The following is a 22,556-nucleotide window of genomic DNA, read 5'->3' as shown; positions in this document are numbered from 1 at the left end:
AACTATCCCTTTAAGAATGTAATCTATTTTGATGATTAAACTAATTGAAAAACACACATTATTGCCTTATGTTTGATTTGTGTACCTGTGTGTTTCTACAGAATGATCATAAGCTGTCTCTTGACGAGATCAGCGCTCGTTATGGAGTTGACCTTACCAGAGTGAGTCACCTTAACTTTGACCCTCGACATTTACTAAAACAATTTTTTTTTTATTGTGATGACATTTTACCCACCAGCACATTCAAGCTCACAGCCTTCTGCTTATAACACAACCAATAATCTGCATTTCAAAGGACTAAAACATCTCTTAAACTGAGCATCCTTAAAACATTAATTACATTAATGCCATTTTCTGAACACTTTCAGACATCATAGAAAATTAGCATGGCTAAACATTTTCAGCTACAACAGAGCTTCAGTGTGTGCCATTTTTAAGAAAAGTATGAGTAAGAAGACATGATTTTGAAATATATACTGACATAATTTAATCTATTAAAGGGATAGTTTATCCAAAAATGAAAATGTTCTCATCATTTACTCACCCTCATGTTATCCCAGATGTGTATGACTTTCTTTCTTCTGATAAATACAGATTAAGATTTTTAGAAGAATATCTCAGCTCTGGAAGACCATTCAGTGCAAGTGAATGGTGACCAGACCTTTGAAGGTCCAAAGAGCACATAAAGGCAGCATAAATGTAATCCATACGACTCCAGTGGTAAAATCCATGTCTTCAGAAGTGATATGATAGGTGTGGGTGAGAAACAGATCAATTTTTAAGTCCTTTTTTTTTACTATAAATTCTCCTCCCTGCCCAGTAGGTGGCGATATGCACAAAAAATGCTTATGGTAAAAAAAAGGACTTAAATATTTATCCGTTTCTCACCCACACTTATCATATCGCTCCTAAAGATAAGGTTGAACCTCTGGAGTCGTATGGATTACTTTTATGCTGCCTTTATGTGCTTTTTAGACCTTCATAGTGCTGGTCACCATTCATTTTCATTATATGGACCAACAGAGCTGAGATATTCTTCTAAAAATCTTTGTTTGTGTTCTGCAGAAGAAAGAAAGTCATACACATCTGTCATCGCATGAGGGTGAGAAAATGATGAGATAATTTTTATGTTTGTGTGAACTATCCCTTTAAGCTTTATTTAAATAAATACATTTGTCATGAACAATTTCAGGCTATTTTCCATTTGATAGGCTTGAATCTAACACCATCTTGCTCACTTGCAACTACAGGAGGCTTTAAGGCAAACTCCACCCCATTTTTTAGCTGTTGATCAACAACATTCTTTAGTTTCTGTAGATTTATGAGCCATTTTTGATTAATTAGCATGTAAGAATATGCAAATAATAATTTAGTTGAGAATAAGATTTTTAGTGACCTTAAAAACACTACTTCTATTGGTCTTCAGAGTTGCTGCAGGGAATCTTTGGTAACTTTATCTCTTTCCACCATCAGGGTTTGACCCATAAGAGAGTGATAGAAATTCTGGCCCGTGATGGTCCAAATGCACTGACCCCGCCGCCCACCACGCCAGAGTGGGTGAAGTTCTGTAAACAGCTGTTTGGAGGATTCTCCATCCTGCTGTGGATTGGTGCCATACTTTGCTTTTTTGCATACAGTATTCAGGCGGCCACTGTGGAAGAACCTGTCAATGACAACGTGAGTCTGTTTACAACTCAACCAATAAGAATGAGAGGGGTTTAAACTAGCAATTAAGATTAAAAGTATTAGTAAGTTAAAATACTTTCTTCTGTCCTTGCTAGAGAGTACTTTAAGTCATTCATAGGCTGATCCAGCCCCCCACCAACCCTCCCTGCTCTTTTTTTTTTTTTGAGCATCCGACCAGCCCAACATTTACTCAACCAATAATGCTAGTTTGGGGTGGGGTACTTTAAGGAAAAATGTTTTACAGAAACATTATATATTTTGTTCATTTATTATTATTATTTATTTTGATATTTGTTTTAGGTAAACAATGAATTAACAAGTAAACAAATCTCACAGCAAAAGTATGAGCATTAGAGAATAGTTGTCAGTGTGACTATGCCTGAGGTGTCATAGATTAGATAGAGTGGCTTTTATGCATTTAAAAAATTTTTTAGTTAAATGTGAGAGTAATATTATGTGAGAATTCATATTTAAAAATGCCATTTGTTCATTGAGTCGAGCCAAGCCTGGGAGATCCTGATGACACCAATTAGTCACACTTGATAAACAACATTTAAATATCACAACAAGCTGTAAAACTACCCATATGTTTGTCCGTATGTGAAGTAAACACCTGTGCATCTGTTAGGTTCACTCTAAATATCAGTTTACAAATCTATTGGCATGTGGCCTTATAAGTTTTCTAAAAATCCATATAGCTAAGCTGATTAAAAAACAAAATCAACAACAAAAATGATCAGTTAAATTGGTCTCACTTCACCAGAGCACAATTGAAATCTGCAGTTCGCATTTTTGGCGAATGAGTTCGATGCATTTACCTTTTGGTGCCCCATATCCAGTATGATGAATGAACCCAAGTTTATGGACTGGACTCCCAGCTGCTCGCTGGACAGTTTAGGGTCAGTGATAAATGAAAGTGTGTAGTTAAGTTTTATTTATCTGTGTTTGCTCTTTAAGTTTTTAACATCAGAATTTCTCTATTTATTTACATTATTTAGTTTACGGCCTATGACAGTATATACGAGTTAAAGGGTCTGAACCTGCTTAATTAAAATGTAGCAGTTAAACTCACCTGCTTAATCAAAACTTTCCCATATCTATCTATCTGTCTGTCTGTCTGTCTGTCTCTCTCTCTCTCTCTCTCTCTCTCTCTCTGTTTTACTGCAGTTGTATCTGGGTGTGGTGCTTTCTGCAGTGGTCATTATAACTGGCTGCTTCTCCTATTATCAAGAAGCCAAAAGCTCCAGGATCATGGAGTCTTTCAAAAACATGGTGCCTCAGGTCAGTATGGTATTATCAATGTGATTCATAAACCTAAATGGAGAACATTAGGAGCATTACCTTTTAAAATAAAGATAAGATGGTATAAAACCTTCATGAATATTCCAGTAACAAACAAATAATTGAGAAGTTATATATAATTTATATAAATCCATGTTAATCTTTTTTTTTTTTTTTTTTTTAAACAATTGGTTACATGCTTTTCTCAATACTCCGAAATCTGCTCCCTTTTTGCGAACACTTAACAGAGTTATCTTTTCAGAAACCAACATTTACAAAAATGTACAGGATGTTCAAGATACACTGCAGTGCATATTACATTAAACGAATCACAAAATACATGCAGAGTTTTGAAAATATGTACTAGGTATTGAGAAAAGCATGTAACCGATTGTAAAAAATAAATAAATAAATAAATAAAGTAATTTTTAAAAATCCACTGTATGATTTATATAAATTCATGTAAATCCCTCTTAACTTATAAAAGAAAGCTTATGCCAACACCTGCACTCTTTCTGCATTCAAGCCTTGCTCTATATTTAAGCAAGCATTCAATTACGTAGTAATGGTCTATAAAATAAATAAAAACATGAAATAAAACTATGTAGTCTACAAATAAATATACTCACACAGATATACATGCATGTCATTAATAGTGCAGGCTATACATTACAAACTGTTTCTTGTGCAGATACTCTGCTAGCTGCAATGAGGACCTCTCCCAAAATAATAACTACAAATATAAATAACTCACAACTCATTTTTAAATTGTCATCAAGTTTCAGTATGTTTAAATTCCTTGATTTTAGAAGTATTTCTTTCTTTCTTTTCTTCTTTCTTGCTCAGCAAGCTTTGGTGATTCGTGAGGGTGAAAAGATTCAGATAAATGCAGTGGAGGTGGTTCAGGGAGATCTGGTGGAGATCAAGGGTGGAGACAGAATCCCAGCAGACCTTCGGATCATCTCCTCAAGCAGCTGCAAGGTAGAGAGAGAGGGAAAGAGAGTGAGCGAAATATACATAGATCGACAATGTGATAATGGTAGATAGCTTGGTAACAGCAGCGAGTCTGTATAACAGAACTGAGATACTCATTCAAAAAGAAAGCATCTGCTCCTTTCCTCTCAACCTCCTCTCTGTCTGTCTTTCTCACAGGTGGATAACTCCTCTCTCACCGGAGAGTCAGAACCTCAGACCCGTTCTCCAGAGTTCACACATGAAAATCCCCTGGAGACCAGAAACATCAGCTTCTTCTCCACCAACTGTGTCGAGGGTCAGTGTCTTCTTCATTCATTCGTTCGTTCATTCATTCATTCATAAATGTATTCTTGTTATTTAGTTTTTTTGTTTTGTGTTTTGTTTTTTGTTTTTTTTTGCTTTGTTGTGTTTTGTTATTTGTGTTTTGTTTTGTTCACTCTTTGAGCTCTCTTACTCTAAAATAATTTTCACACATTAATTTGTTTATTTGTGTGTGTGTGTAGGCACAGCCCATGGTATTGTGATCGCCACAGGCGATCGTACAGTGATGGGTCGCATTGCGACTCTGGCGTCGGGTCTGGAAGTGGGTCAGACACCCATCAACATGGAGATCGAGCACTTCATTCATATCATTACGGGTGTGGCCATCTTCCTGGGCGTGTCCTTCTTCATCCTGTCGCTCATTCTTGGCTACACCTGGCTGGAGGCTGTCGTCTTTCTCATCGGCATCATTGTTGCCAATGTTCCCGAGGGCCTGCTTGCTACTGTCACTGTGAGAGAACACACAAGCATATGATTATCTCCCTTAAAGTAATATTTCACCCAAAAATGAAAATTCTCTCATCATTTACTCACTTTTGTGCCATCCCAGATGTGTATGACTTTCTTTCTTCTGCTGAACACAAGCAAAGATTTTAATGAGTTTTGGAGGGTTGCTTTTAAAATGTATTCAACTACAGATCACAAAATACATGTGTAACAGTATAAGGATGGGCAAGGAGGAGGCGGGACAGTAAACATAAAGTTTTAATGTCAAACTCAACTTAAAACCAACATAAACAAACATGCAGCACGGCCGCGTGCATCTCTCTCTCTCTCTCGAACCGGCATCTCTGGCTGCCCTTTATCTCATTTTCCCACTGATCAGCTGATTCAGCACTGGCCGTGCTCCATCACGACCCAGCCACGCCCTCCTCCTCGTCACAACATGTTGCTAACTGTAATTTGTAACATATTCCGATAGATTACTCAAGGTCAGTAACGTAATCTAAATACTTTGGATTACTTCTTCAGCACTGGCAGAGTTTTTCACTTGTTTTGACTATAAACAAGTTAATAACAAGTGAAAAAAAAATCTGCCAGTACACTAAGACAAAATACACTTATATTAAAAATAAATTATCTGGTGTTGACGCTGACTACCACCCCTGGTGTCGCGAGTTCGAATCCAGGGCTTGCTGAGTGGCTCCAGCCAGGTCTCCTAAGCAACCAAATTGGCCCGGTTGCTAGGGAGGGTAGAATCACTAGGGGTAACTTCCTTGTGGTCACAATTAGGGGTTCTCGCTCTCAATGGGGTGCATGGTAAGTTGTGCGTGGATTGCGGAGAGTAGCATGAGCCTCCACATGCTGGGAGTCTCTGCGGTGTCATGCACAGCGAGCCACGTGATAAGATGCGTGGACTGATGGTCTCAGAAATGGAGGCAACTGAGACTTGTCCACCGCCATCCAGGTTGAGGTGAGTAACCGTGCCACCACAAGGACCTACTAAGTAGTGGGAATTGAGCATTCAAAATTGGGAGAAAAGGGGATAAAAATTATACATACAGTGGTAAAATACGCTGGCTACCATCCCTGGAGTTCGCTAGCTCGCTAGTTCGAATCCCAGTGCGTGCTGAGTGACTCCAGCCAGATCTCCTAAGCAACCAAATTGGTCCGGTTGCTAGGGAGGGTAGAGTAACATGGGGTAAACTCCTCGTGGTCGCTATAATGTGGTTAGTTCTCGGTGGGACACGTGGTGAGTTGAGCGCTATGTCTCCGTGGCAACACGCTCAACAAGCCACGTGATAAGATGCGAGGGTTGACGGTCTCAGACGCGGAAGCAACTGGGATTCGTCCTCCGCCACCCGTACTGAGGGGGATCACTACGTGACCACGAGGACTTAAAAGCACATTGGGAATTGGGCATTCCAAATTGGGAGAAAAAAAAATAAAAATAATAATTATACATATATATATATATATATATATATATATATATATATATATATATATATAAATTAATTAATTATCTGGAAATAAAAACATCTTATGCAGTGTTGAAAGTTTTACAGAAAAACAATACAAAAAAGATTTTTGTAGGACATCTTTGCCTTAATTTTTTAATCATCTAATATTCATTTTCTTGACAGGAAAAAATAATCATGCTTGGTAAGAGGTGCATGTAAAAAGGCTAGAATTAGCATTTTAGCTTAGCATAAAGCTAAGTGTTCACATGTCAGTTTACACAAAGTTAACTATTTCTGCTGCTCCAAACTTACTTCAGAACCCCACACAAGTATACACAACAACATCATCTTATGATAGTACAACATCATATCCACCTTTTCACTCATCACAGTGTGAAAGTGCCCTCTGTCTGCTCATATGAAGTAACACATCATAAAAAATGTTTCACAGCTGTTCAAACACTCCTCGGATTTCATCATTTATATGGATGTTTTCAACTAAGCAGACAAAAAAACAAAACAAAAAAACAAATGATTACTAATTCTGATTACTGACTATTTCAATTGTAACTGTAGTGGAATACAGTTACTAATATTTTGTATTTTAAATAAGTAATCCCATTACTTGTATTCCATTACTCCCCAAACCTGGATTTAAAGAAGAATATCTCTATAGCTCTGTAGGGCCTTTCAGTGCAAGTTAATGGTTTCAGACATTTGAAGCTCCAAAAAGCACATAAAGGCAGCATAAAGGTATTCCATACAGCTCCAGTGGTTTAATATATGTCTTCTGAAGTAATCCAATCAATTTGGGTGAGAAACAGATCAAAATTTCAATCCTTTTTTACTATAAATCTCCACTTTCACTTTCAGAATGTGAAAGAAAGTGAAAATGATCTATAGTAAAAAGGACTTAAATATTGATCTGTTTCTCACTCACACCTATTATATCGCTTCTGAAGACATAGATTTAACCACTGGAGTCATATGGATTACTTTTATGCTGCCTTTATGTGATTTTTGGAGCTTGAAAGGTCTGGTCACCATTCACTTACATTGTATGGACCTACAGAGCTGAAATATTCTTCTAAAAATCTTTGTTTGTGTTCTGTAGAAGAAAGAAAGACATACACAGCTGGGATGGCATGAAGGTGAGTAAATGATGAGAGATTGTTTTCATTTTTGGATGAACTATCCCTTTAAGACAATAAAACCGTATCATCTTTTTTATTCCATCCAATCCATTCTCTCATTCAGGTGTGTTTGACTCTAACTGCAAAACGTATGGCTCGTAAGAACTGTCTGGTGAAGAATCTTGAGGCTGTGGAGACTCTGGGTTCCACATCTACCATCTGCTCTGATAAAACTGGAACCCTGACTCAGAACAGGATGACAGTTGCTCACATGTGGTTTGACAACCAGATCCATGAGGCTGACACCACCGAGGATCAATCAGGTTAGAATGCTTTGAGGTCTACAAATCTATCTAATGACAGCACAAGATTAGGTCATCAGTCAAGTAAGAGAAAGAGTTCTTATGACTGTACTGTCTGGAAAAATGATCAGAACCAATAAGTTCAGAGAATGGGTTTGCCAGAGCAGCACCAATTAGGTAACAAAACAGTTTGAGAGATGATTTATCGGATACAATTCAGTGTGGAATAGTGTTAAAAATTTACTTTTTTATTAAGAAATGTTTCCGATATTACATTTAAAAAACATAGGAATCTATTACAGGAATATTTTTCTGACCCTGGTGTGGAAATAACGTAATGGTTAACACTATGTTCTAACCAGGCCCAATGTTTTCTATTTAACTGTATATGTCCAGGCTGTGGGTTTGATAAAAGCTCTCCTACCTGGTTCTCTCTGTCTCGAGTGGCTGGACTCTGTAACCGTGCTGTCTTCAAACCTGGACAAGAGGGCATACCTTTCAGCAAGGTAATATACACCACACACACACACACACACCCTAACCCCTAACTCTTAACTAAACCTAACATCTTGAGTACATTTGTGTGCAGTTCTTGTATTGTAAAGATATTAAGGTTAACTAGATACAAAACAAACTTTAATATTGGCTTGACAATGCCTGGCCTAGAAGTTTAAAAAAGTTTTTAAAGCTTGAGGTTTAAAAGTTTTTACAGACCTTACAGAAAGACAAATAGACATATGATTTTTCCTATTTTTGATCATCCACTGTGCGAAAACAGGGCAGCAACTATAATAGACATTGAGGGGGACAGGGACTGAAATGGGGTTTTACATGGTTGATGATTAGATTATTACACTGGGTACTCCCCCCCCAACCCAATTCTGAATATGCGGTTACATCCTTGTGCGAAAACCGTTATTCTGATCTGTTAGAAAACACAATGCACCCTGTGCCAACAAGTCTGAAGTTCTGTGCCAAGTTTGATGGATATAGCTTGAAAGCTTTAGGAGTTACAATTGATAATTTAGGTTTTGCTTTTGGAGATTTTGGAAAAACCCTAAACTATGTCTGTAGAGTATCAGTAAATTGGCTTGAGGGATTTGTAATTTGGGCTCCACTAAAGGACACTGTTTTACCTCTTTTTCCTCTACTTATTTCTGTACATAGTTTACTTAAGTCTCTTTGACTATGTGTGTGTACGTGTATCTGTTTGTTTGTAGAGGGATACATCAGGTGATGCATCAGAATCTGCTCTGTTGAAGTGTGTTGAGCTCTCGTCCGGGTGCGTTCAGACACTCAGACAGAACAACCCTAAAGTAGTGGAAATCCCATTCAACTCAACCAACAAATACCAGGTATATTTACATAAAAAGCCACACAGTTCCCTTTGAATTCAGCAAAGATATTTAATTAATATGAAATAATGTAGTTAATATATGTACTGATATTTATTAAACAAAACAAAAAAAATTTCTCTCTCTTTCTCTCTCACTCTCCCTCTCTCTCTCTATATCTCTCTCTCTCTCCCGCTCTCTCTCAGCTGTCTATTCATGAGGTGGAGGACAGTCTTAGTGGACACCTGCTTGTGATGAAGGGAGCACCAGAGAGGATCTTGGACAGGTGATCAATGTCAGACCTTAATTCAGAGAATCTAAAGTATACTTACAACCTCAATACAGAGAATATATAGGACAATCTTATTGCTGATCAATAGCTGTGAATATTGGTTATACATCATAATTCTTATTGATGATCAGTAACTTTTATTAGTGACAATAAATCAAAATTTTTATTGCTGATCAATAGATCTGATTATTGGTAATTGATGATGCAGGTGCAGTTCCATAATGATCAACGGTGAGGAGCAACCACTGGACGAGGACTGGAAGGATGCATTTCAGGGAGCTTACATGGAGCTGGGTGGGCTTGGAGAAAGAGTTCTGGGTATGTTCCTTTTTTCTTTCTTACTTTTTTCTTTCTTTCTTTGTTTCTTTCTTTTTATATAATTTTCTGGCCTCTCTCCTTCAGGGTTCTGTCACCTGTACCTCTCTCCTTCTCAGTTCCCAGTGGGGTTTGAGTTTGACTGTGACGATGTGAATTTCCCCATCAATCAGCTTTGTTTTCTGGGTTTAATTTCCATGATTGATCCTCCCCGAGCTGCAGTGCCAGATGCTGTTGGCAAGTGCCGTTCTGCTGGGATTAAGGTATCAGTTTATATGTTCCATTCATCCATCAACCTCTTCATTCATTTCTTTCATTCTTTCATTTATTCTTGATTCATTCATTCTTTCAGTGTCTTTATCCATCCACCCATCCATCCATCTTACTCATCCATCCTTCCATTCATCATCTACATTCATTCATCCATCCATCCATCATACTTATCCGTCATCATCTTCATTCATTAATGTATTTATTCTTTCAGTGTTTATCTATTCATCCATCGATCCATCCATCATACTCGTCCATCCATTCATCCATCCATCCTCTTCATTCACTCATTTATTCAGTGTGTCCATCCATCTATCCATCCAGCCATCATCCTCTTCATCCATTCATTCATTCATTCATTCATTTTATCCATCTTTCCATGCATCCATCCATCATCTTCATTCATTCATCCATTCATCCATCATACTATATGTCCATCCATAATCCTTTTCATTTATTAATTAATTTATTTATTCTTTCAGTATGTTTATCCATCCAACCATCATACTCATCCATTCATCCATCATCTTCTTCATTTACTCATTCATTCAGTGTGTCCATTCATCCATCCATCCATCATCCTCTTCATTGATTCACTCATTCAGTCCATCCATTCATTCATCAATCACCCTCTCATTCACTCATTCATTATGTTTATCCATCATCGATGCATCCATTCATTCATCCATCACCCTTTTCATTCGTTCATTCATTCATTCAGTTTATCCATCATCCATTCATCCATTCATCCATTCATTCATCCATCACCCTCTTCATTCATTCATTGTTTATCCATCATCTATGCATCCATTATATTCATCCATCCATCCATCCATCCATCATCCTCTTCATTCATTCAATCATTTATTAAAGTGCAGCATTTTGTTTTCAGTAGTCCTTAAAGTTGTATTCATAACTGTAACACCCATTCATTGGTGACTGAAATCCATTTTCACAGGTTATCATGGTAACAGGTGACCATCCCATAACTGCCAAGGCCATTGCTAAAGGCGTCGGCATCATCTCCGAGGGCAATGAGACGGTGGAGGACATTGCTGAAAGACTTAATATACCACTAAGCCAAGTCAACCCACGGTCTGTGTGTGTCTTTGTGTGTTTGCTTTAGAGTGTGGGTCTACTTGAATGGGTTTTTGTCAGCTTTTATTGCTTCTTCACAGATAATGAAACTGGGCACTGTTCTGTGTATGTGTGTGTGTTTTAGAGATGCTAAGGCCTGTGTAATTCATGGTTCAGACCTGAAGGATATGAGTGCTGAGTATCTGGATGATATTCTGAGGAACCACACAGAGATTGTGTTTGCTCGCACTTCACCTCAACAAAAACTCATCATCGTGGAGGGCTGTCAGAGACAGGTGTGTGTGTGTGTGTGGGGAAACGTTAAAACATCACTTATTAAAAGTATTATTTTACTAGCTTCAAACATCAGATCTATCTATCTATCTATCTATCTATCTGGAAATGCTGTATCAGTTGAAGAACTCAAAACAAAAATTATTCTTTGGTCTGTGTCTCTGTTCTGTTAAACACTTACACACACTTTTCAGATTTCACATTTATATTAAACATTCTTAAACTGTGTGTGACAGGCTACAACTGAGCTGATCAAAGATAGGATAAAACATTAACATAACTCATTTTTATTCTTACTGGCTGACAGAACTTTGACTCAAATTCTGATTTGCTGACTGGTCTTTTATTCTGTTTGACTGAAAACTCTTTCTCCCCAATTCTGATTGGCTTTTACTTTGATTCTGATGTGGTGACTGGTCTTTGATTCTTTCACTCCAATTCTGTGGTCACAGGGTGCAATCGTGGCAGTGACAGGTGATGGGGTGAATGACTCTCCTGCTCTGAAGAAGGCTGACATTGGTGTTGCCATGGGAATCTCGGGGTCAGACGTCTCCAAGCAAGCTGCTGACATGATCTTGCTGGATGACAACTTTGCTTCAATTGTTACTGGAGTGGAGGAAGGTGAGAGAGAGATCAAAAAAGGGATAGAAAAGAAATGACATCAACTACCAACAACAGTGAAAAAATACAAAATAAAAGGAATAAAAGAAATAGGTCAAAAGAAATCAAGACAAGTACTTTTGTCTTGTTTTCCTGTAAAATTATCTAAACATTCTTAAAACATGATTTATTTACTTGTAAAGCAAAATGGGATAAGATATTAAGTCTTATTTTAAGATAAATCTGACAACATTTAGTGAACTGTGGACTTAAAACAAGAAAAGAAAAAAATTGCCAGTGGGGTAAGCAAAATAAACTTGTTTTCCCTTTGAATTTAATTTATTTTTCAGACCCACTTTATATTAGGTGGCCTTAACTACTATGTACTTAACCATTTGATACAATGTACTTATTATGTACATACATGCTTTTGCATTGTAATTACATTTAAATTACCTGCATTTACTTACATTTGTAGTTACACTGATAACTTTACCCCTAACCCAACCCTTATCCTTCTCCTAAACCTACCCGTACCACAACCTCAGTAGCAGCAAATGTGGATATTTTGCAGAACAACATGTAGATACACAGTAAATACATAGTCTTGTATGCATTTAATGTTAGTACATAGTAGTTCATGCCACCTAATATAAAGTGTAACCTATTTTTTTCTTACCCCATTGGCAAACAGTTTTTTTTTTCTTGTTTTAAGCATAAATCTCACTAAATCTGAATAGATTTCTCTCAAAACAAGACTTAAAATCTTATGCCAGTTTGGTTTTCAAGTAAATAAACACACAGTTTTAAGAATGTTTAGATTTTTTTTTTTTTTTTTTACTGGAAAACAAGACAAAAAAAAAATATATATATATATATATATATATATATATATATATATATATATATATATATATATATATATATATATATATGTTTTTTTGTTTTTTGTTTTTTTTTTTTGTTTTTTTTGCAGTGATGGTGCTGTGTGGTTTTCTTGGAATTAAATGTGCCTGCTACCTGACAGATATCACTGAAAATTATTTAATGAAAATAGGGAATCTCAGTGTAGAAGGCAAATCGTGCCTCAAGTGCTTTAAAATATGCCCATCCCAGTTTGAAAACACCCACTGATTGGGAAACGCCCATTTTTGTTCTGCAGAGACACAAGTAATTTAATTGAATGGTGACGTCTTTATCTAAAGGTTGATTGACTCTTTTACATTGTAACAGTCATATGCCTGCTACAGGGAATTTTTCTGTTATTCCCGTTATGCTCATCCTCAACACCAGGAGTCTCAGTCAGCACTGTGGTTTTAGTATAAGTACAGGAAGTAGTAGAGTAAGAGACCAGATCATGTTTGAAAAATCTTTGGTTTGCTGTTCAAAATAAGGATTTTTTGTTCCATTCCTTAAGTCCTGTGTTACCTTTGACCACACCTTGGGTTTTCCTTTGTCCTTGGTGCATCATTGCAACTGCCTAAAGACGGTTGGAAAAAGGAATACAAGGCCTACACAAAGCATGACATCTAGATTCCACCATTACCATGCCCACAGATAAGACTGTTTCCATTTGATTTCACAAACTCCATGTTGCATTCATTGATCCATTACATGCTGTATATTCATATCACCTGCTCATACCATGTCATATTCTGTTTATCATTTTATTTGAATGCCTTTGTTTTTGTTTTTGTATATTTTGCTGTTGATTACTTTATTGAATAGTTGAGTTCTGTAAATATGTTTTCCATTTATTGAATACATTTATGAAAATAATTTTTGGTTGCCATTGGTTCAATTGTTTTACTTTATTTACCCCTGTTGAACACTACATATCCTCTGGATACTTGCAGAAGTGATCTCCCCTTTATTTCCTGTAGCAGCCCCGGCTCAAAGCAGTCGGGATGGTTATAACCTGTAAGGCGGGACTTTGTTTTCTACACCCACCATACTGGGTGTCCCAGTTTCTCCCATTCATTTTAGTGGTCCTTGTCAGGCTAAATAATCGCTGGCTTAAAGGTGCACTCAGTCATTTTTTTTCCTCATTTAAAAAGAAAAGAAGAAAAGAAATGAATGGCAATTTTGAAACATATATATAGAATCACAAGCACTCACATATGATGAAGACACCAGCCAAATCAGTAACCTTATAAAAGCAGTTTTATTCTACATAGATAGGGTCCTCTCATGGGGGAAGCCATGTTAGAATCTCATGGCCAGCCGAATATTATTGCTTAATCCCAGTAACTGCCCTGTTATCGGACACTTTCACTCACGGATTAAATTAATCATGGCTGACTGTGTATAGTACATTTCTACAATGACACTGATAACTGAAAACTACCATGCTTGAATGACGCTGCATCCATGCCACTAGGTGTCAGTGTAAGTCCAAGATGGAATAAAAAAAACTGCAATAAAAAAAATTAAAAAATGTGTCTCTTTGTTTTAGGCCGTCTGATCTTTGATAACCTGAAGAAGTCGATTGCATACACTCTGACCAGCAACATCCCAGAGATCACACCCTTCCTGCTCTTCATCATTGCCAGTGTGCCACTGCCCCTGGGCACTGTCACCATCCTTTGCATCGACCTCGGCACTGACATGGTGAGATACACCCACTAACGTGTGTTCATTCAGTCACACTGCCAGTTCCTTTGAGACCACCCTCAGGCACCAGACATAAAATATCTCTCTCTCACACACACACACATATGCTGTGACATGTTAAGATATATCTAACATATGTACCTCTCTAAGTATTATTTTCATGTTCAGTCATGTTCAAAAGTAGTTTACACTGTTTTGTAAATGTGTCCATATTTGTCCCTTGTTACTTTGTCTCTCTCAGGTTCCTGCGATCTCCCTGGCATACGAGTCAGCAGAGAGTGACATTATGAAGCGCCAGCCCCGAAACCCCAAAACTGACAAACTGGTGAATGAGAGGCTCATCAGCATGGCTTACGGACAGATCGGTTAGTGTCAAATGCGCTTGCACACAAATATCAATGAACGCACACATTCATTCAGTGCCATTTTTTAGCTGTAAATGCTTGTAAACTTTGTAGTGCATAAAGAATTGCATATGTCATATTTGATTGAAGCAAACAAATGAAATATAAGAAACTTATGACATAAAATTGCTCTTTTATGCTATAAGAGTGTAAAAGTAATTACACAATAGCACTGTTTTAATGTGTATTTTTTTACCTGTGAATCTCAGTTCATGTGTGGGTGTTTATGTGTGTGTGTGTGTGTAGGTATGATCCAGGCACTGGGAGGTTTCTTCACATATTTTGTGATCATGGCTGAGAATGGTTTTCTGCCCCGAACACTGCTGGGGATTCGACTGGACTGGGACGATCGCACAGTAAACGATCTAGAGGATGCCTATGGACAGCAATGGGTACTCACATACACTCTCAAAGACACTTCTCTATACCTTAAATAGCATTATATTTGTCCACGGAGGCATCAGAATTATCTAAAGAGTTATGATAACAAGTAAATGACATTTTTGAGGTCTGTCTGTCATATATATCTGTCTGTCGTATTTATCTGTCTGTCTGTCAGATCTCTCTATCTATCTGTCTGTATGTCATATCTATCTGTCTGTCCGTCCGTCTGATCTATCTGTCTGTCGATCTATCTGTCTGTTTGACTGTCCGTCTGTCTGATCTATCAATCTATCTATCTATCTATCTATCTATCTGTCTGTCTGACATATCTATCTGTCTGTCATATCTATCTATCTGTCTGTCTGTATGTCATATCTATCTGTCTTTCTGTCTGTTCGTCCGTCTGTCCATCCATCGTATCTATCTGTGAGTCGTATCTGTCTGTCCGATCTATCTGTCTGTCTGTCTGTCTGTCTGTCTCTCTATCTATCTATCTATCTATATATCTATCTATCTGTATATCTATCTGTCTGCCTGTCTGTCTGTCATATCTATCTATCTGTCTGTCTGTCTGTATGTCATATCTATCTGTCTGTCTATCTATCAACCTGTCTGCCTGCCTGTCTGTCTGTCTGTCCATCCATCCGTCGTATCTGTCTGTCTGATCGTATCTATCTATCTATCTATCTATCTATCTATCTATCTATCTATATATATATATCTATGTATCTATCTATCTATCTATATGTCTATCTATCTGTCTGCCTGTCTGTCTGTCATATCTATCTATCTGTCTGTCTGTCTGTATGTCATATCTATCTGTCTGTCTATCTATCAGTCTGCCTGCCTGTCTGTCTGTCTGTCCATCCATCCGTCGTATCTGTCTGTCTGATCTATCTATCTATCTATCTATCTATCTGTCTGTCTGTCTGTCATATCTATCTGTCTTTCATATCCAGTGGTGGAAATGGCCGAGATTCACTGGGGGGATCCTAATTGGGTGGAGGGGGTGAAAGGTCACTGAACAACATTCATGAATTATATGTGCATAAAACACTTTTCATTCAACAGAATTTGTGCTTGGAGAGAAATACCTGTGCAATTCCATCCAAATTAGAGATACAGTGTGCAGGAACCTACACATGGGTTGCAGTCACACAAACCTTTTAAATACATGTGTTAAAGGTTAAAGAAAGGTTAAAGAAAACTGCAGAATGTTTTAGACCTCTCAGTTTAGAGCATTTTTATACACATATAAAGTTGTAGGGAAGAGGGAGACACTGACTAAAGAAAGAGGAGACAGGAGTTTCATTTCGAACTGTATTGATAGTAGCATAAATCATATTAAAATATAATCATCAGTGCATTGCAAGGAGCACTGGAGATTGCAAACTACAGAAGATGAAAATGATGCAACCATGCATTTTCTTTATGGCCATGGAGAACATTAGAACAAACACTTGACCGGTCAGTATAATAAAATAAAATAAAATGGTACAGTAAAATCCATAGTGGCTTGATCAGCATTAATGACTTAATAATACGGGGATAAGCTTAATTACATATCTCTATATTGACATATATAGTTTCTATTTACAATGCACATTTAGGCTAACATAACTGTGGATATAACGCTTAGTAAGCTATAATAGTAAAATGAGTAAGGACTTTTAAAATAGTCTCAGTAGTGATGCACCGAAATGAAAACTTCGAAACACATTTTTCCTAACAAAAAAAATTATAATAAAAAAAATTGTCAAACCTACTAGATATTTCTCCTTTTCCCACATAATGAATGAGTGCTGTGTAACTGGTGTCAGCCATGCTAAACCATGCCCCCAGCATATGACGAAGCACTCGTGTGTGTACAAACGGCATTTATTTGTGCACTAAATTAAACATATTGCTGTTTATTTGTGTATTGTATTGTGACTCGTGAGTGAAGTATGTTTGTACATTCTTCTGGTTTGTGGATTTGTCAATTGAGCGTGTGAGGATTTGTTGCGTGCATTTGTTGATGTTATGTATGCATTTGTTAATCTGTCACGTGCTTGTGGATCCCCATGCTAATTATGAACCTGTTGAGCGCATATGTGGGAGGTTACGAGGTTACGTTTTAACTCAATACGTGTCTCATCAACTGTAAACGCGAGCTCTTCAGCAAGACACCTGGATAATTTCATGTATGATCTCGCAGCTTTATCGATGTAATGTAATCGTTTCTGAATAGTTTCTGATATCGGATCTGTTAAAGTAGTGGATTCTGTTCTGAGTATCGTTCGGTGCATCCCTAGACTCAGTCAATTTACCTGAGTCGCATACTGACAGAGACGCATTCCCATTGGCTGCATGTATTACGTAATTTCTATCCATTCACTAAAGTCAACACAACGCAAGTTATGCAACCACAGACCTATAGATCCCACTACATTTATGTGCATAACTCGAATAGCTTTTGTAGCCTATTCAGTGGATAAAAGATAAAAAAATAAATAATTTCTTCATTCACTTATCAGTTTGAACCGGAACGCCATCCATCCATCTCTCTATCATCTATCTGTCTGTATGTATGCACATACATAACAATTTTAGGAAGGCTCCTATTTCTTACCAGTAGGCCTAAAATTTAGAAATACTTTCAAAACAAATTTAGCTCATGGTGATGCTTTTTGGTGTTAGATGAATGGTCATGATGAACAAGCACTTTTCTTTTAATCTGAATGAAAACAATAGTTGAATCTAATAAAGGCAACACAATTATCAATAGCAACACACAAATGAATACAACAATTCCAATGGTGAACTTGAACCATCAGCTGGCCCACATCTGCTCCCAGGTGTGCTGGTGATCTGACGACCCCGCAGACATTCCATCCATCAAGCTCCCTCTCGAGCTCTCATGGGCATTACTTTACACAATTTGGTTTTTGCAGTCTGATTCGCTTTTTTCCAATGCTCCTCCACTTTGAGGGTGGTAGGCAAAGTGAATTTTCAATTTATTCTCAATTCAGAAATTACTTTATTTTCAAAGCAAGTGTCACTGTCAGAAGACAATTTTTTAAGCACTCTCCATTTTGGAATTACTTTTCTGATCAGGGCTTTCGCAACTATTGTAGCATTGGCCTTTCTACATTGGAAACACTCAGCCCACTTATAAAACTTCTCAACAAAATTACAAGACAATATTTATGCTCTCAACATGATGTCAGCCCAATGAAGTTCATCATGATGTCCTGAAAAGAAAAATTAGGTGGGGTGGATGAAGTAAGATTGCTTACCTCGCCTTCCCATATTATTCGTTGCGCATATGTGACAGTTTAAAAAAAAACAAAATCTCACTTGCACTGCTGTAAATCCTGGAGCCACCCGGGATGTCTCAATTAATGTCATTATTAGCCAATTGTTTGAGGCATGTTCCACCCCATGGGCCCTTTTTTTCTTTTTCTTTTTTTCTTCAAAATTTGGATACAGCTGTTTGGGCAAAATGGTTTGGCAAAATATAGCTTGTTTGCCTTGGTGTCCCTTTAGACACCATTCTCCATTCCTTTTGACCAAGCATGCTTTGAATTCCAACCAGTGTCGGTGATAGTTGCTCATTGTCGGAAATCTGGGATTTAAAAGTCAAACCAGGCATTGGTCGACATTTGAAAACCATTCATTTTTTAAAAGAATTGATAAATGAGTTTCCTTTGAAACTTCATCACTGCTCCTTCATGAAGAGTGCATGCTTACGGATCTCATTTTCTTTTGGAAATAACAGATTCTTTAGCAGTTTATTAATTTAAAATGCAATTGGTTTTCCTGATGCTGTAAGAAAACCTTAAGCTTGGATAGGAGAACATTTTGTTTGCATCAGAAGTGTGAACTGCATGGGGAAAATGCACATTTGATGGGTGGAATGCCACCAAGTTTAAACATGACAACACAGCTTCGATGGCGGGAGCTACAAACGTAGGCACTGTGGCATTCCCCGTGTCAAATTGTTTAGAAAAGTACACATTTGGGCGATGTTGGTTGCCATGGGGTTTAGTTAGAACCGCATGCATGAACCCCTCTTTCTCAGAATCGAACAGATCGAACAATTTGAATAATCTAGCAGGCCTAGACATAGTGCAGTTGAGAGAGCCAGTTTCAATTGCACAAATGCAGTATGCCATTCTCTTGACCAATTTCATTTATCTGTCATTTTCTGTAGCTCATGAGCTGCTGTAAGAAGAGGATTGGAGATCTCATAAATTTCATTCTAGAACACCAGTTTAACATTGCTAAGATTATTCAGCCAAAACAATTATCTAGGGTCTGCAGTACTCTGTACTTAGGAAAATTATCATATAAAGCTCTAGTTGTTGTTTTTTGGTACCTTTTTTGGTAGGTCAGGCCGGTTGGTTCCCCGGCCTGAATTGGGCATTGGGGGAATGTGACGAGGAGGAGGGCGTGGCTGGGCCATGAGGATGCACGCCTGGCACTTAGTTGCCCCAATCAGTGGGAGAGAGAGATAAGGAGGAGCCGGGGACACCAGAGAGGGAGAGAGAGAGACGCACGCAGCAGTGTGTGTGTGTGTCTGCGTGTCAGTGTGAAGCAGTGTCTTATTGTGTCACGGAAGAGTGCACCAATAAATGTCTATGCATATTGTTACTGTTGAACAAGGCCGGTTATGTGCTTTTGACACTTCGTGTCCATTTCCTGTTTACAGGAGAAGTAAGGCTTAACATCTATCTCACAGGCAGTCTGACTCAGTGAACACAAGAACAATTCATTAGCGCATTAGATGAGAGCCCTACCACATGGCGGTATGAAACCTAAATGACTCAAAAGTTCCACAAAAAAACATAGTAGGCTCTGAATTTAGTCCATCCCTGTGGTATCCTATCCACATTTGACCTAAAAAATCTAATTCAAAACAAAATTGGTTATCTTGTGTGGTTAGGGTTGGAGAAAAACACAAATATTCAGGTGAATTATTATAGAAAATAAATCAGAACATGGCTGTACGGTCAGCAGATTGTGGGCCACCACAATTCTCAGGGGATGCATTCTAGCAATTTAATATGATCCTTACGTGGCATTATTACACTGTCCCCAACTCGGTTTGTCGAACTGCCTGCACACTCCCGTACTCTGAAAGAAAGGATAGGTTTTTAGTCATACTTTTCAGAAGTTCTAAATTATTATCGTGAAACTTTTCTGACGATCACACTCATTTTCCTATATTCAGCTTGAATTTCCTATATTTACTTGTGGTTTTACCTATTAATACATCTGGGTATTTACCCTCATATAAATATAGTTTAGCTTGAGAGAATGTTAGTGCAGCAGAAAAATCAGAGAGCTGCTTTGAGACCAGTAAATAACTTAAAAACCAGCTCTTGTTTTTATTTTTTATTATTCATGTTTGAGTCTCTTGTTTGACATTACAGCTTACTGTGTTTTGTTTCAGTTCATTTGAAAAATAAATTCCATGTGTCCTGTGTGGTTGAGGGGTTAGCAGTTGTGAGCTTAGGGTAGGTCAGGAGATTGTTGGGATGGACACCAGGGGTGAGAAGTTGCAGCGGGGAAGGGAGAGTTCATGGTACCTTGGTCGCTTAAAATCCCTTACCCAGTGGCTGGGTTTTCTGGACAGGGCCTGCTTCTTGTCAGCTTGCCACATTCTGTAACTCTTCCAAATCCCATGGTCTTTCTACCCATATAGGGCCTTCACTGATAGGAAACTGAATCATTGGGCAATTGTAGGCTGCTGCCGCCCTTTGCTCTAGTTTGGCTGCCGCTGATCTGAGTATCATCTTGTCTGCCAGGTCTGCTTGATCTGCGAGGAATGTTTTTTTTGGCTGTCGGTTATCATAAATTCCTTTTATCGACATTCTTCCAAAAATCGCTGGGCAATAAAACATCAGATGTCTCTGTGGAAGGGAGTAAAACCTTTTTTGGCTGGGCATTCTCCTCTTCTTTGATCTCATTCGGTCCTTCTCCTGTTGGAGGAACATAATTTGTGCCTCACCTATGCAGGCTTTGGAGTTAGCATCCTTTTATCCAGCAAGAATTTCACCCATCTGTTTCTAATGGCAGTGGAAGATTCACTTCCTCCTCTTTGTCAGCTACCGCTCCCTTCGCTCTCCTCAAGTCTTCTCTATTTGTGAAGCAACAACAACAAAATTAGTCATCCCTCTTATTCTGTTCTTTGTTTTGAGGGACTATAAAAACTTGATATTGTTCTTGTGTGAAATAGCATTTCTTTGGCATTTTGTGCTTTCACACTTGGCTTGATTGCTTGTAACCAACCAGAGATTGTTTCCTCCCCACTCCCCCTGCCTTGCTTGCCTCTGTTCACATCATATTTTTTGGGTCCGAACCACGGTCCGATTATGTCATCAACGTGAGGACAAGCGGCAGCTGTTTACCACTGTAACTAGGCAACAACTCAAGAGGGCATCAGCTTCGCTGTGTTATTAAAGTGTTCATCTCTGTGGATTTACCACCAAAACTTTACATGTACAAAATGACAATTATGTTTGTCTGCCACGGATGCACTGAATGTGCAGTGATGTGAAGAATATTAGCAATTGTCTGCTGCGAGCCAGCGGATGCGTTGCAAAAGTGAAGAATATGAGCTGCTCTATGAAGGTGATTTGTTTGGACACATACTGGTATGAGAAATTCATTAAACCATAATAATTGCAATCGGGAGCCCGCAAAGATGCAAATTATACATCGTCAATTAGGGTTCACTTCTGCGATTTGGTACGATTGCATTCATATTAGCAGCGAACCGCACCGCAATTCACATGAACCGCACCCCAGACCACCTTTTCAAGTGGACGAACCGCACGAACCGCACCTGAGTTGGAAAACAGCATTCACACCACCCAAATGAACCGAACTTTGACATCATTCCAACTCGGGTGCACACCAAATGTGCTAGTGTGAAAGCACCCTCAAATTTGCCATCAGCAGTTTTTCATTGCATCTAAATACGGGAGTGTTATTTCATTCTATTTCTTTTCAAAAAAATTCTGAAAATTGTAAAATCTCTCTATATATTCAGTATTAACTTATTTTTATTTTAAAATAATGTATTCTTTGTTACTTGTCAACATCAGAATGTTTACATTACTCTTTTGCTTGTTCAACAGCTTCCCAAACTCCTCAACCTTTTTATTTCTTATCACTTTTATCTCTATGGCCAGTCTTATTATAATTATAATTTACATTCATTTGCATTTTTATTTTTAAAGGCATAATAACAACACATAACCCAATTTAAGATTCTCAGATTCAATTTCCTTTAGAGTTGAAAAATTAAATATATTTTCATACCTTATTATCTTTTCTTCACCTAAATTTTTATTTAAGTGATTGCCTTATTATATGCCTATC

The 22,556-nt window shown here is 37.8% G+C and overlaps 1 protein-coding gene across 1 annotated transcript in view; it reads left to right on the top strand.

Annotated features, from left to right (window-relative positions):
- LOC127442775 (sodium/potassium-transporting ATPase subunit alpha-2-like) overlaps positions 1–22,556 on the top strand; it is a 29,890-nt gene that overhangs the window by 2,106 nt on the left and 5,228 nt on the right. The window contains exons 3-20 of the mRNA XM_051700953.1: positions 102–161; positions 1,474–1,677; positions 2,854–2,967; positions 3,814–3,948; positions 4,120–4,237; positions 4,446–4,714; positions 7,425–7,623; positions 7,999–8,108; positions 8,823–8,957; positions 9,143–9,222; positions 9,437–9,546; positions 9,631–9,806; positions 10,772–10,908; positions 11,036–11,186; positions 11,637–11,805; positions 14,240–14,394; positions 14,639–14,762; positions 15,048–15,193. Of these exons, the coding sequence (XP_051556913.1) occupies positions 102–161; positions 1,474–1,677; positions 2,854–2,967; positions 3,814–3,948; positions 4,120–4,237; positions 4,446–4,714; positions 7,425–7,623; positions 7,999–8,108; positions 8,823–8,957; positions 9,143–9,222; positions 9,437–9,546; positions 9,631–9,806; positions 10,772–10,908; positions 11,036–11,186; positions 11,637–11,805; positions 14,240–14,394; positions 14,639–14,762; positions 15,048–15,193 (2,592 nt within the window). The remainder of the gene's footprint in view (positions 1–101; positions 162–1,473; positions 1,678–2,853; positions 2,968–3,813; positions 3,949–4,119; positions 4,238–4,445; positions 4,715–7,424; positions 7,624–7,998; positions 8,109–8,822; positions 8,958–9,142; positions 9,223–9,436; positions 9,547–9,630; positions 9,807–10,771; positions 10,909–11,035; positions 11,187–11,636; positions 11,806–14,239; positions 14,395–14,638; positions 14,763–15,047; positions 15,194–22,556) is intronic.

The sequence above is a fragment of the Myxocyprinus asiaticus genome, chromosome 6 (genome assembly GCF_019703515.2).
Source record: "Myxocyprinus asiaticus isolate MX2 ecotype Aquarium Trade chromosome 6, UBuf_Myxa_2, whole genome shotgun sequence".
Lineage (NCBI taxonomy): Eukaryota > Metazoa > Chordata > Actinopteri > Cypriniformes > Catostomidae > Myxocyprinus > Myxocyprinus asiaticus.
This window is presented reverse-complemented; position numbering and strand designations above follow the sequence as displayed.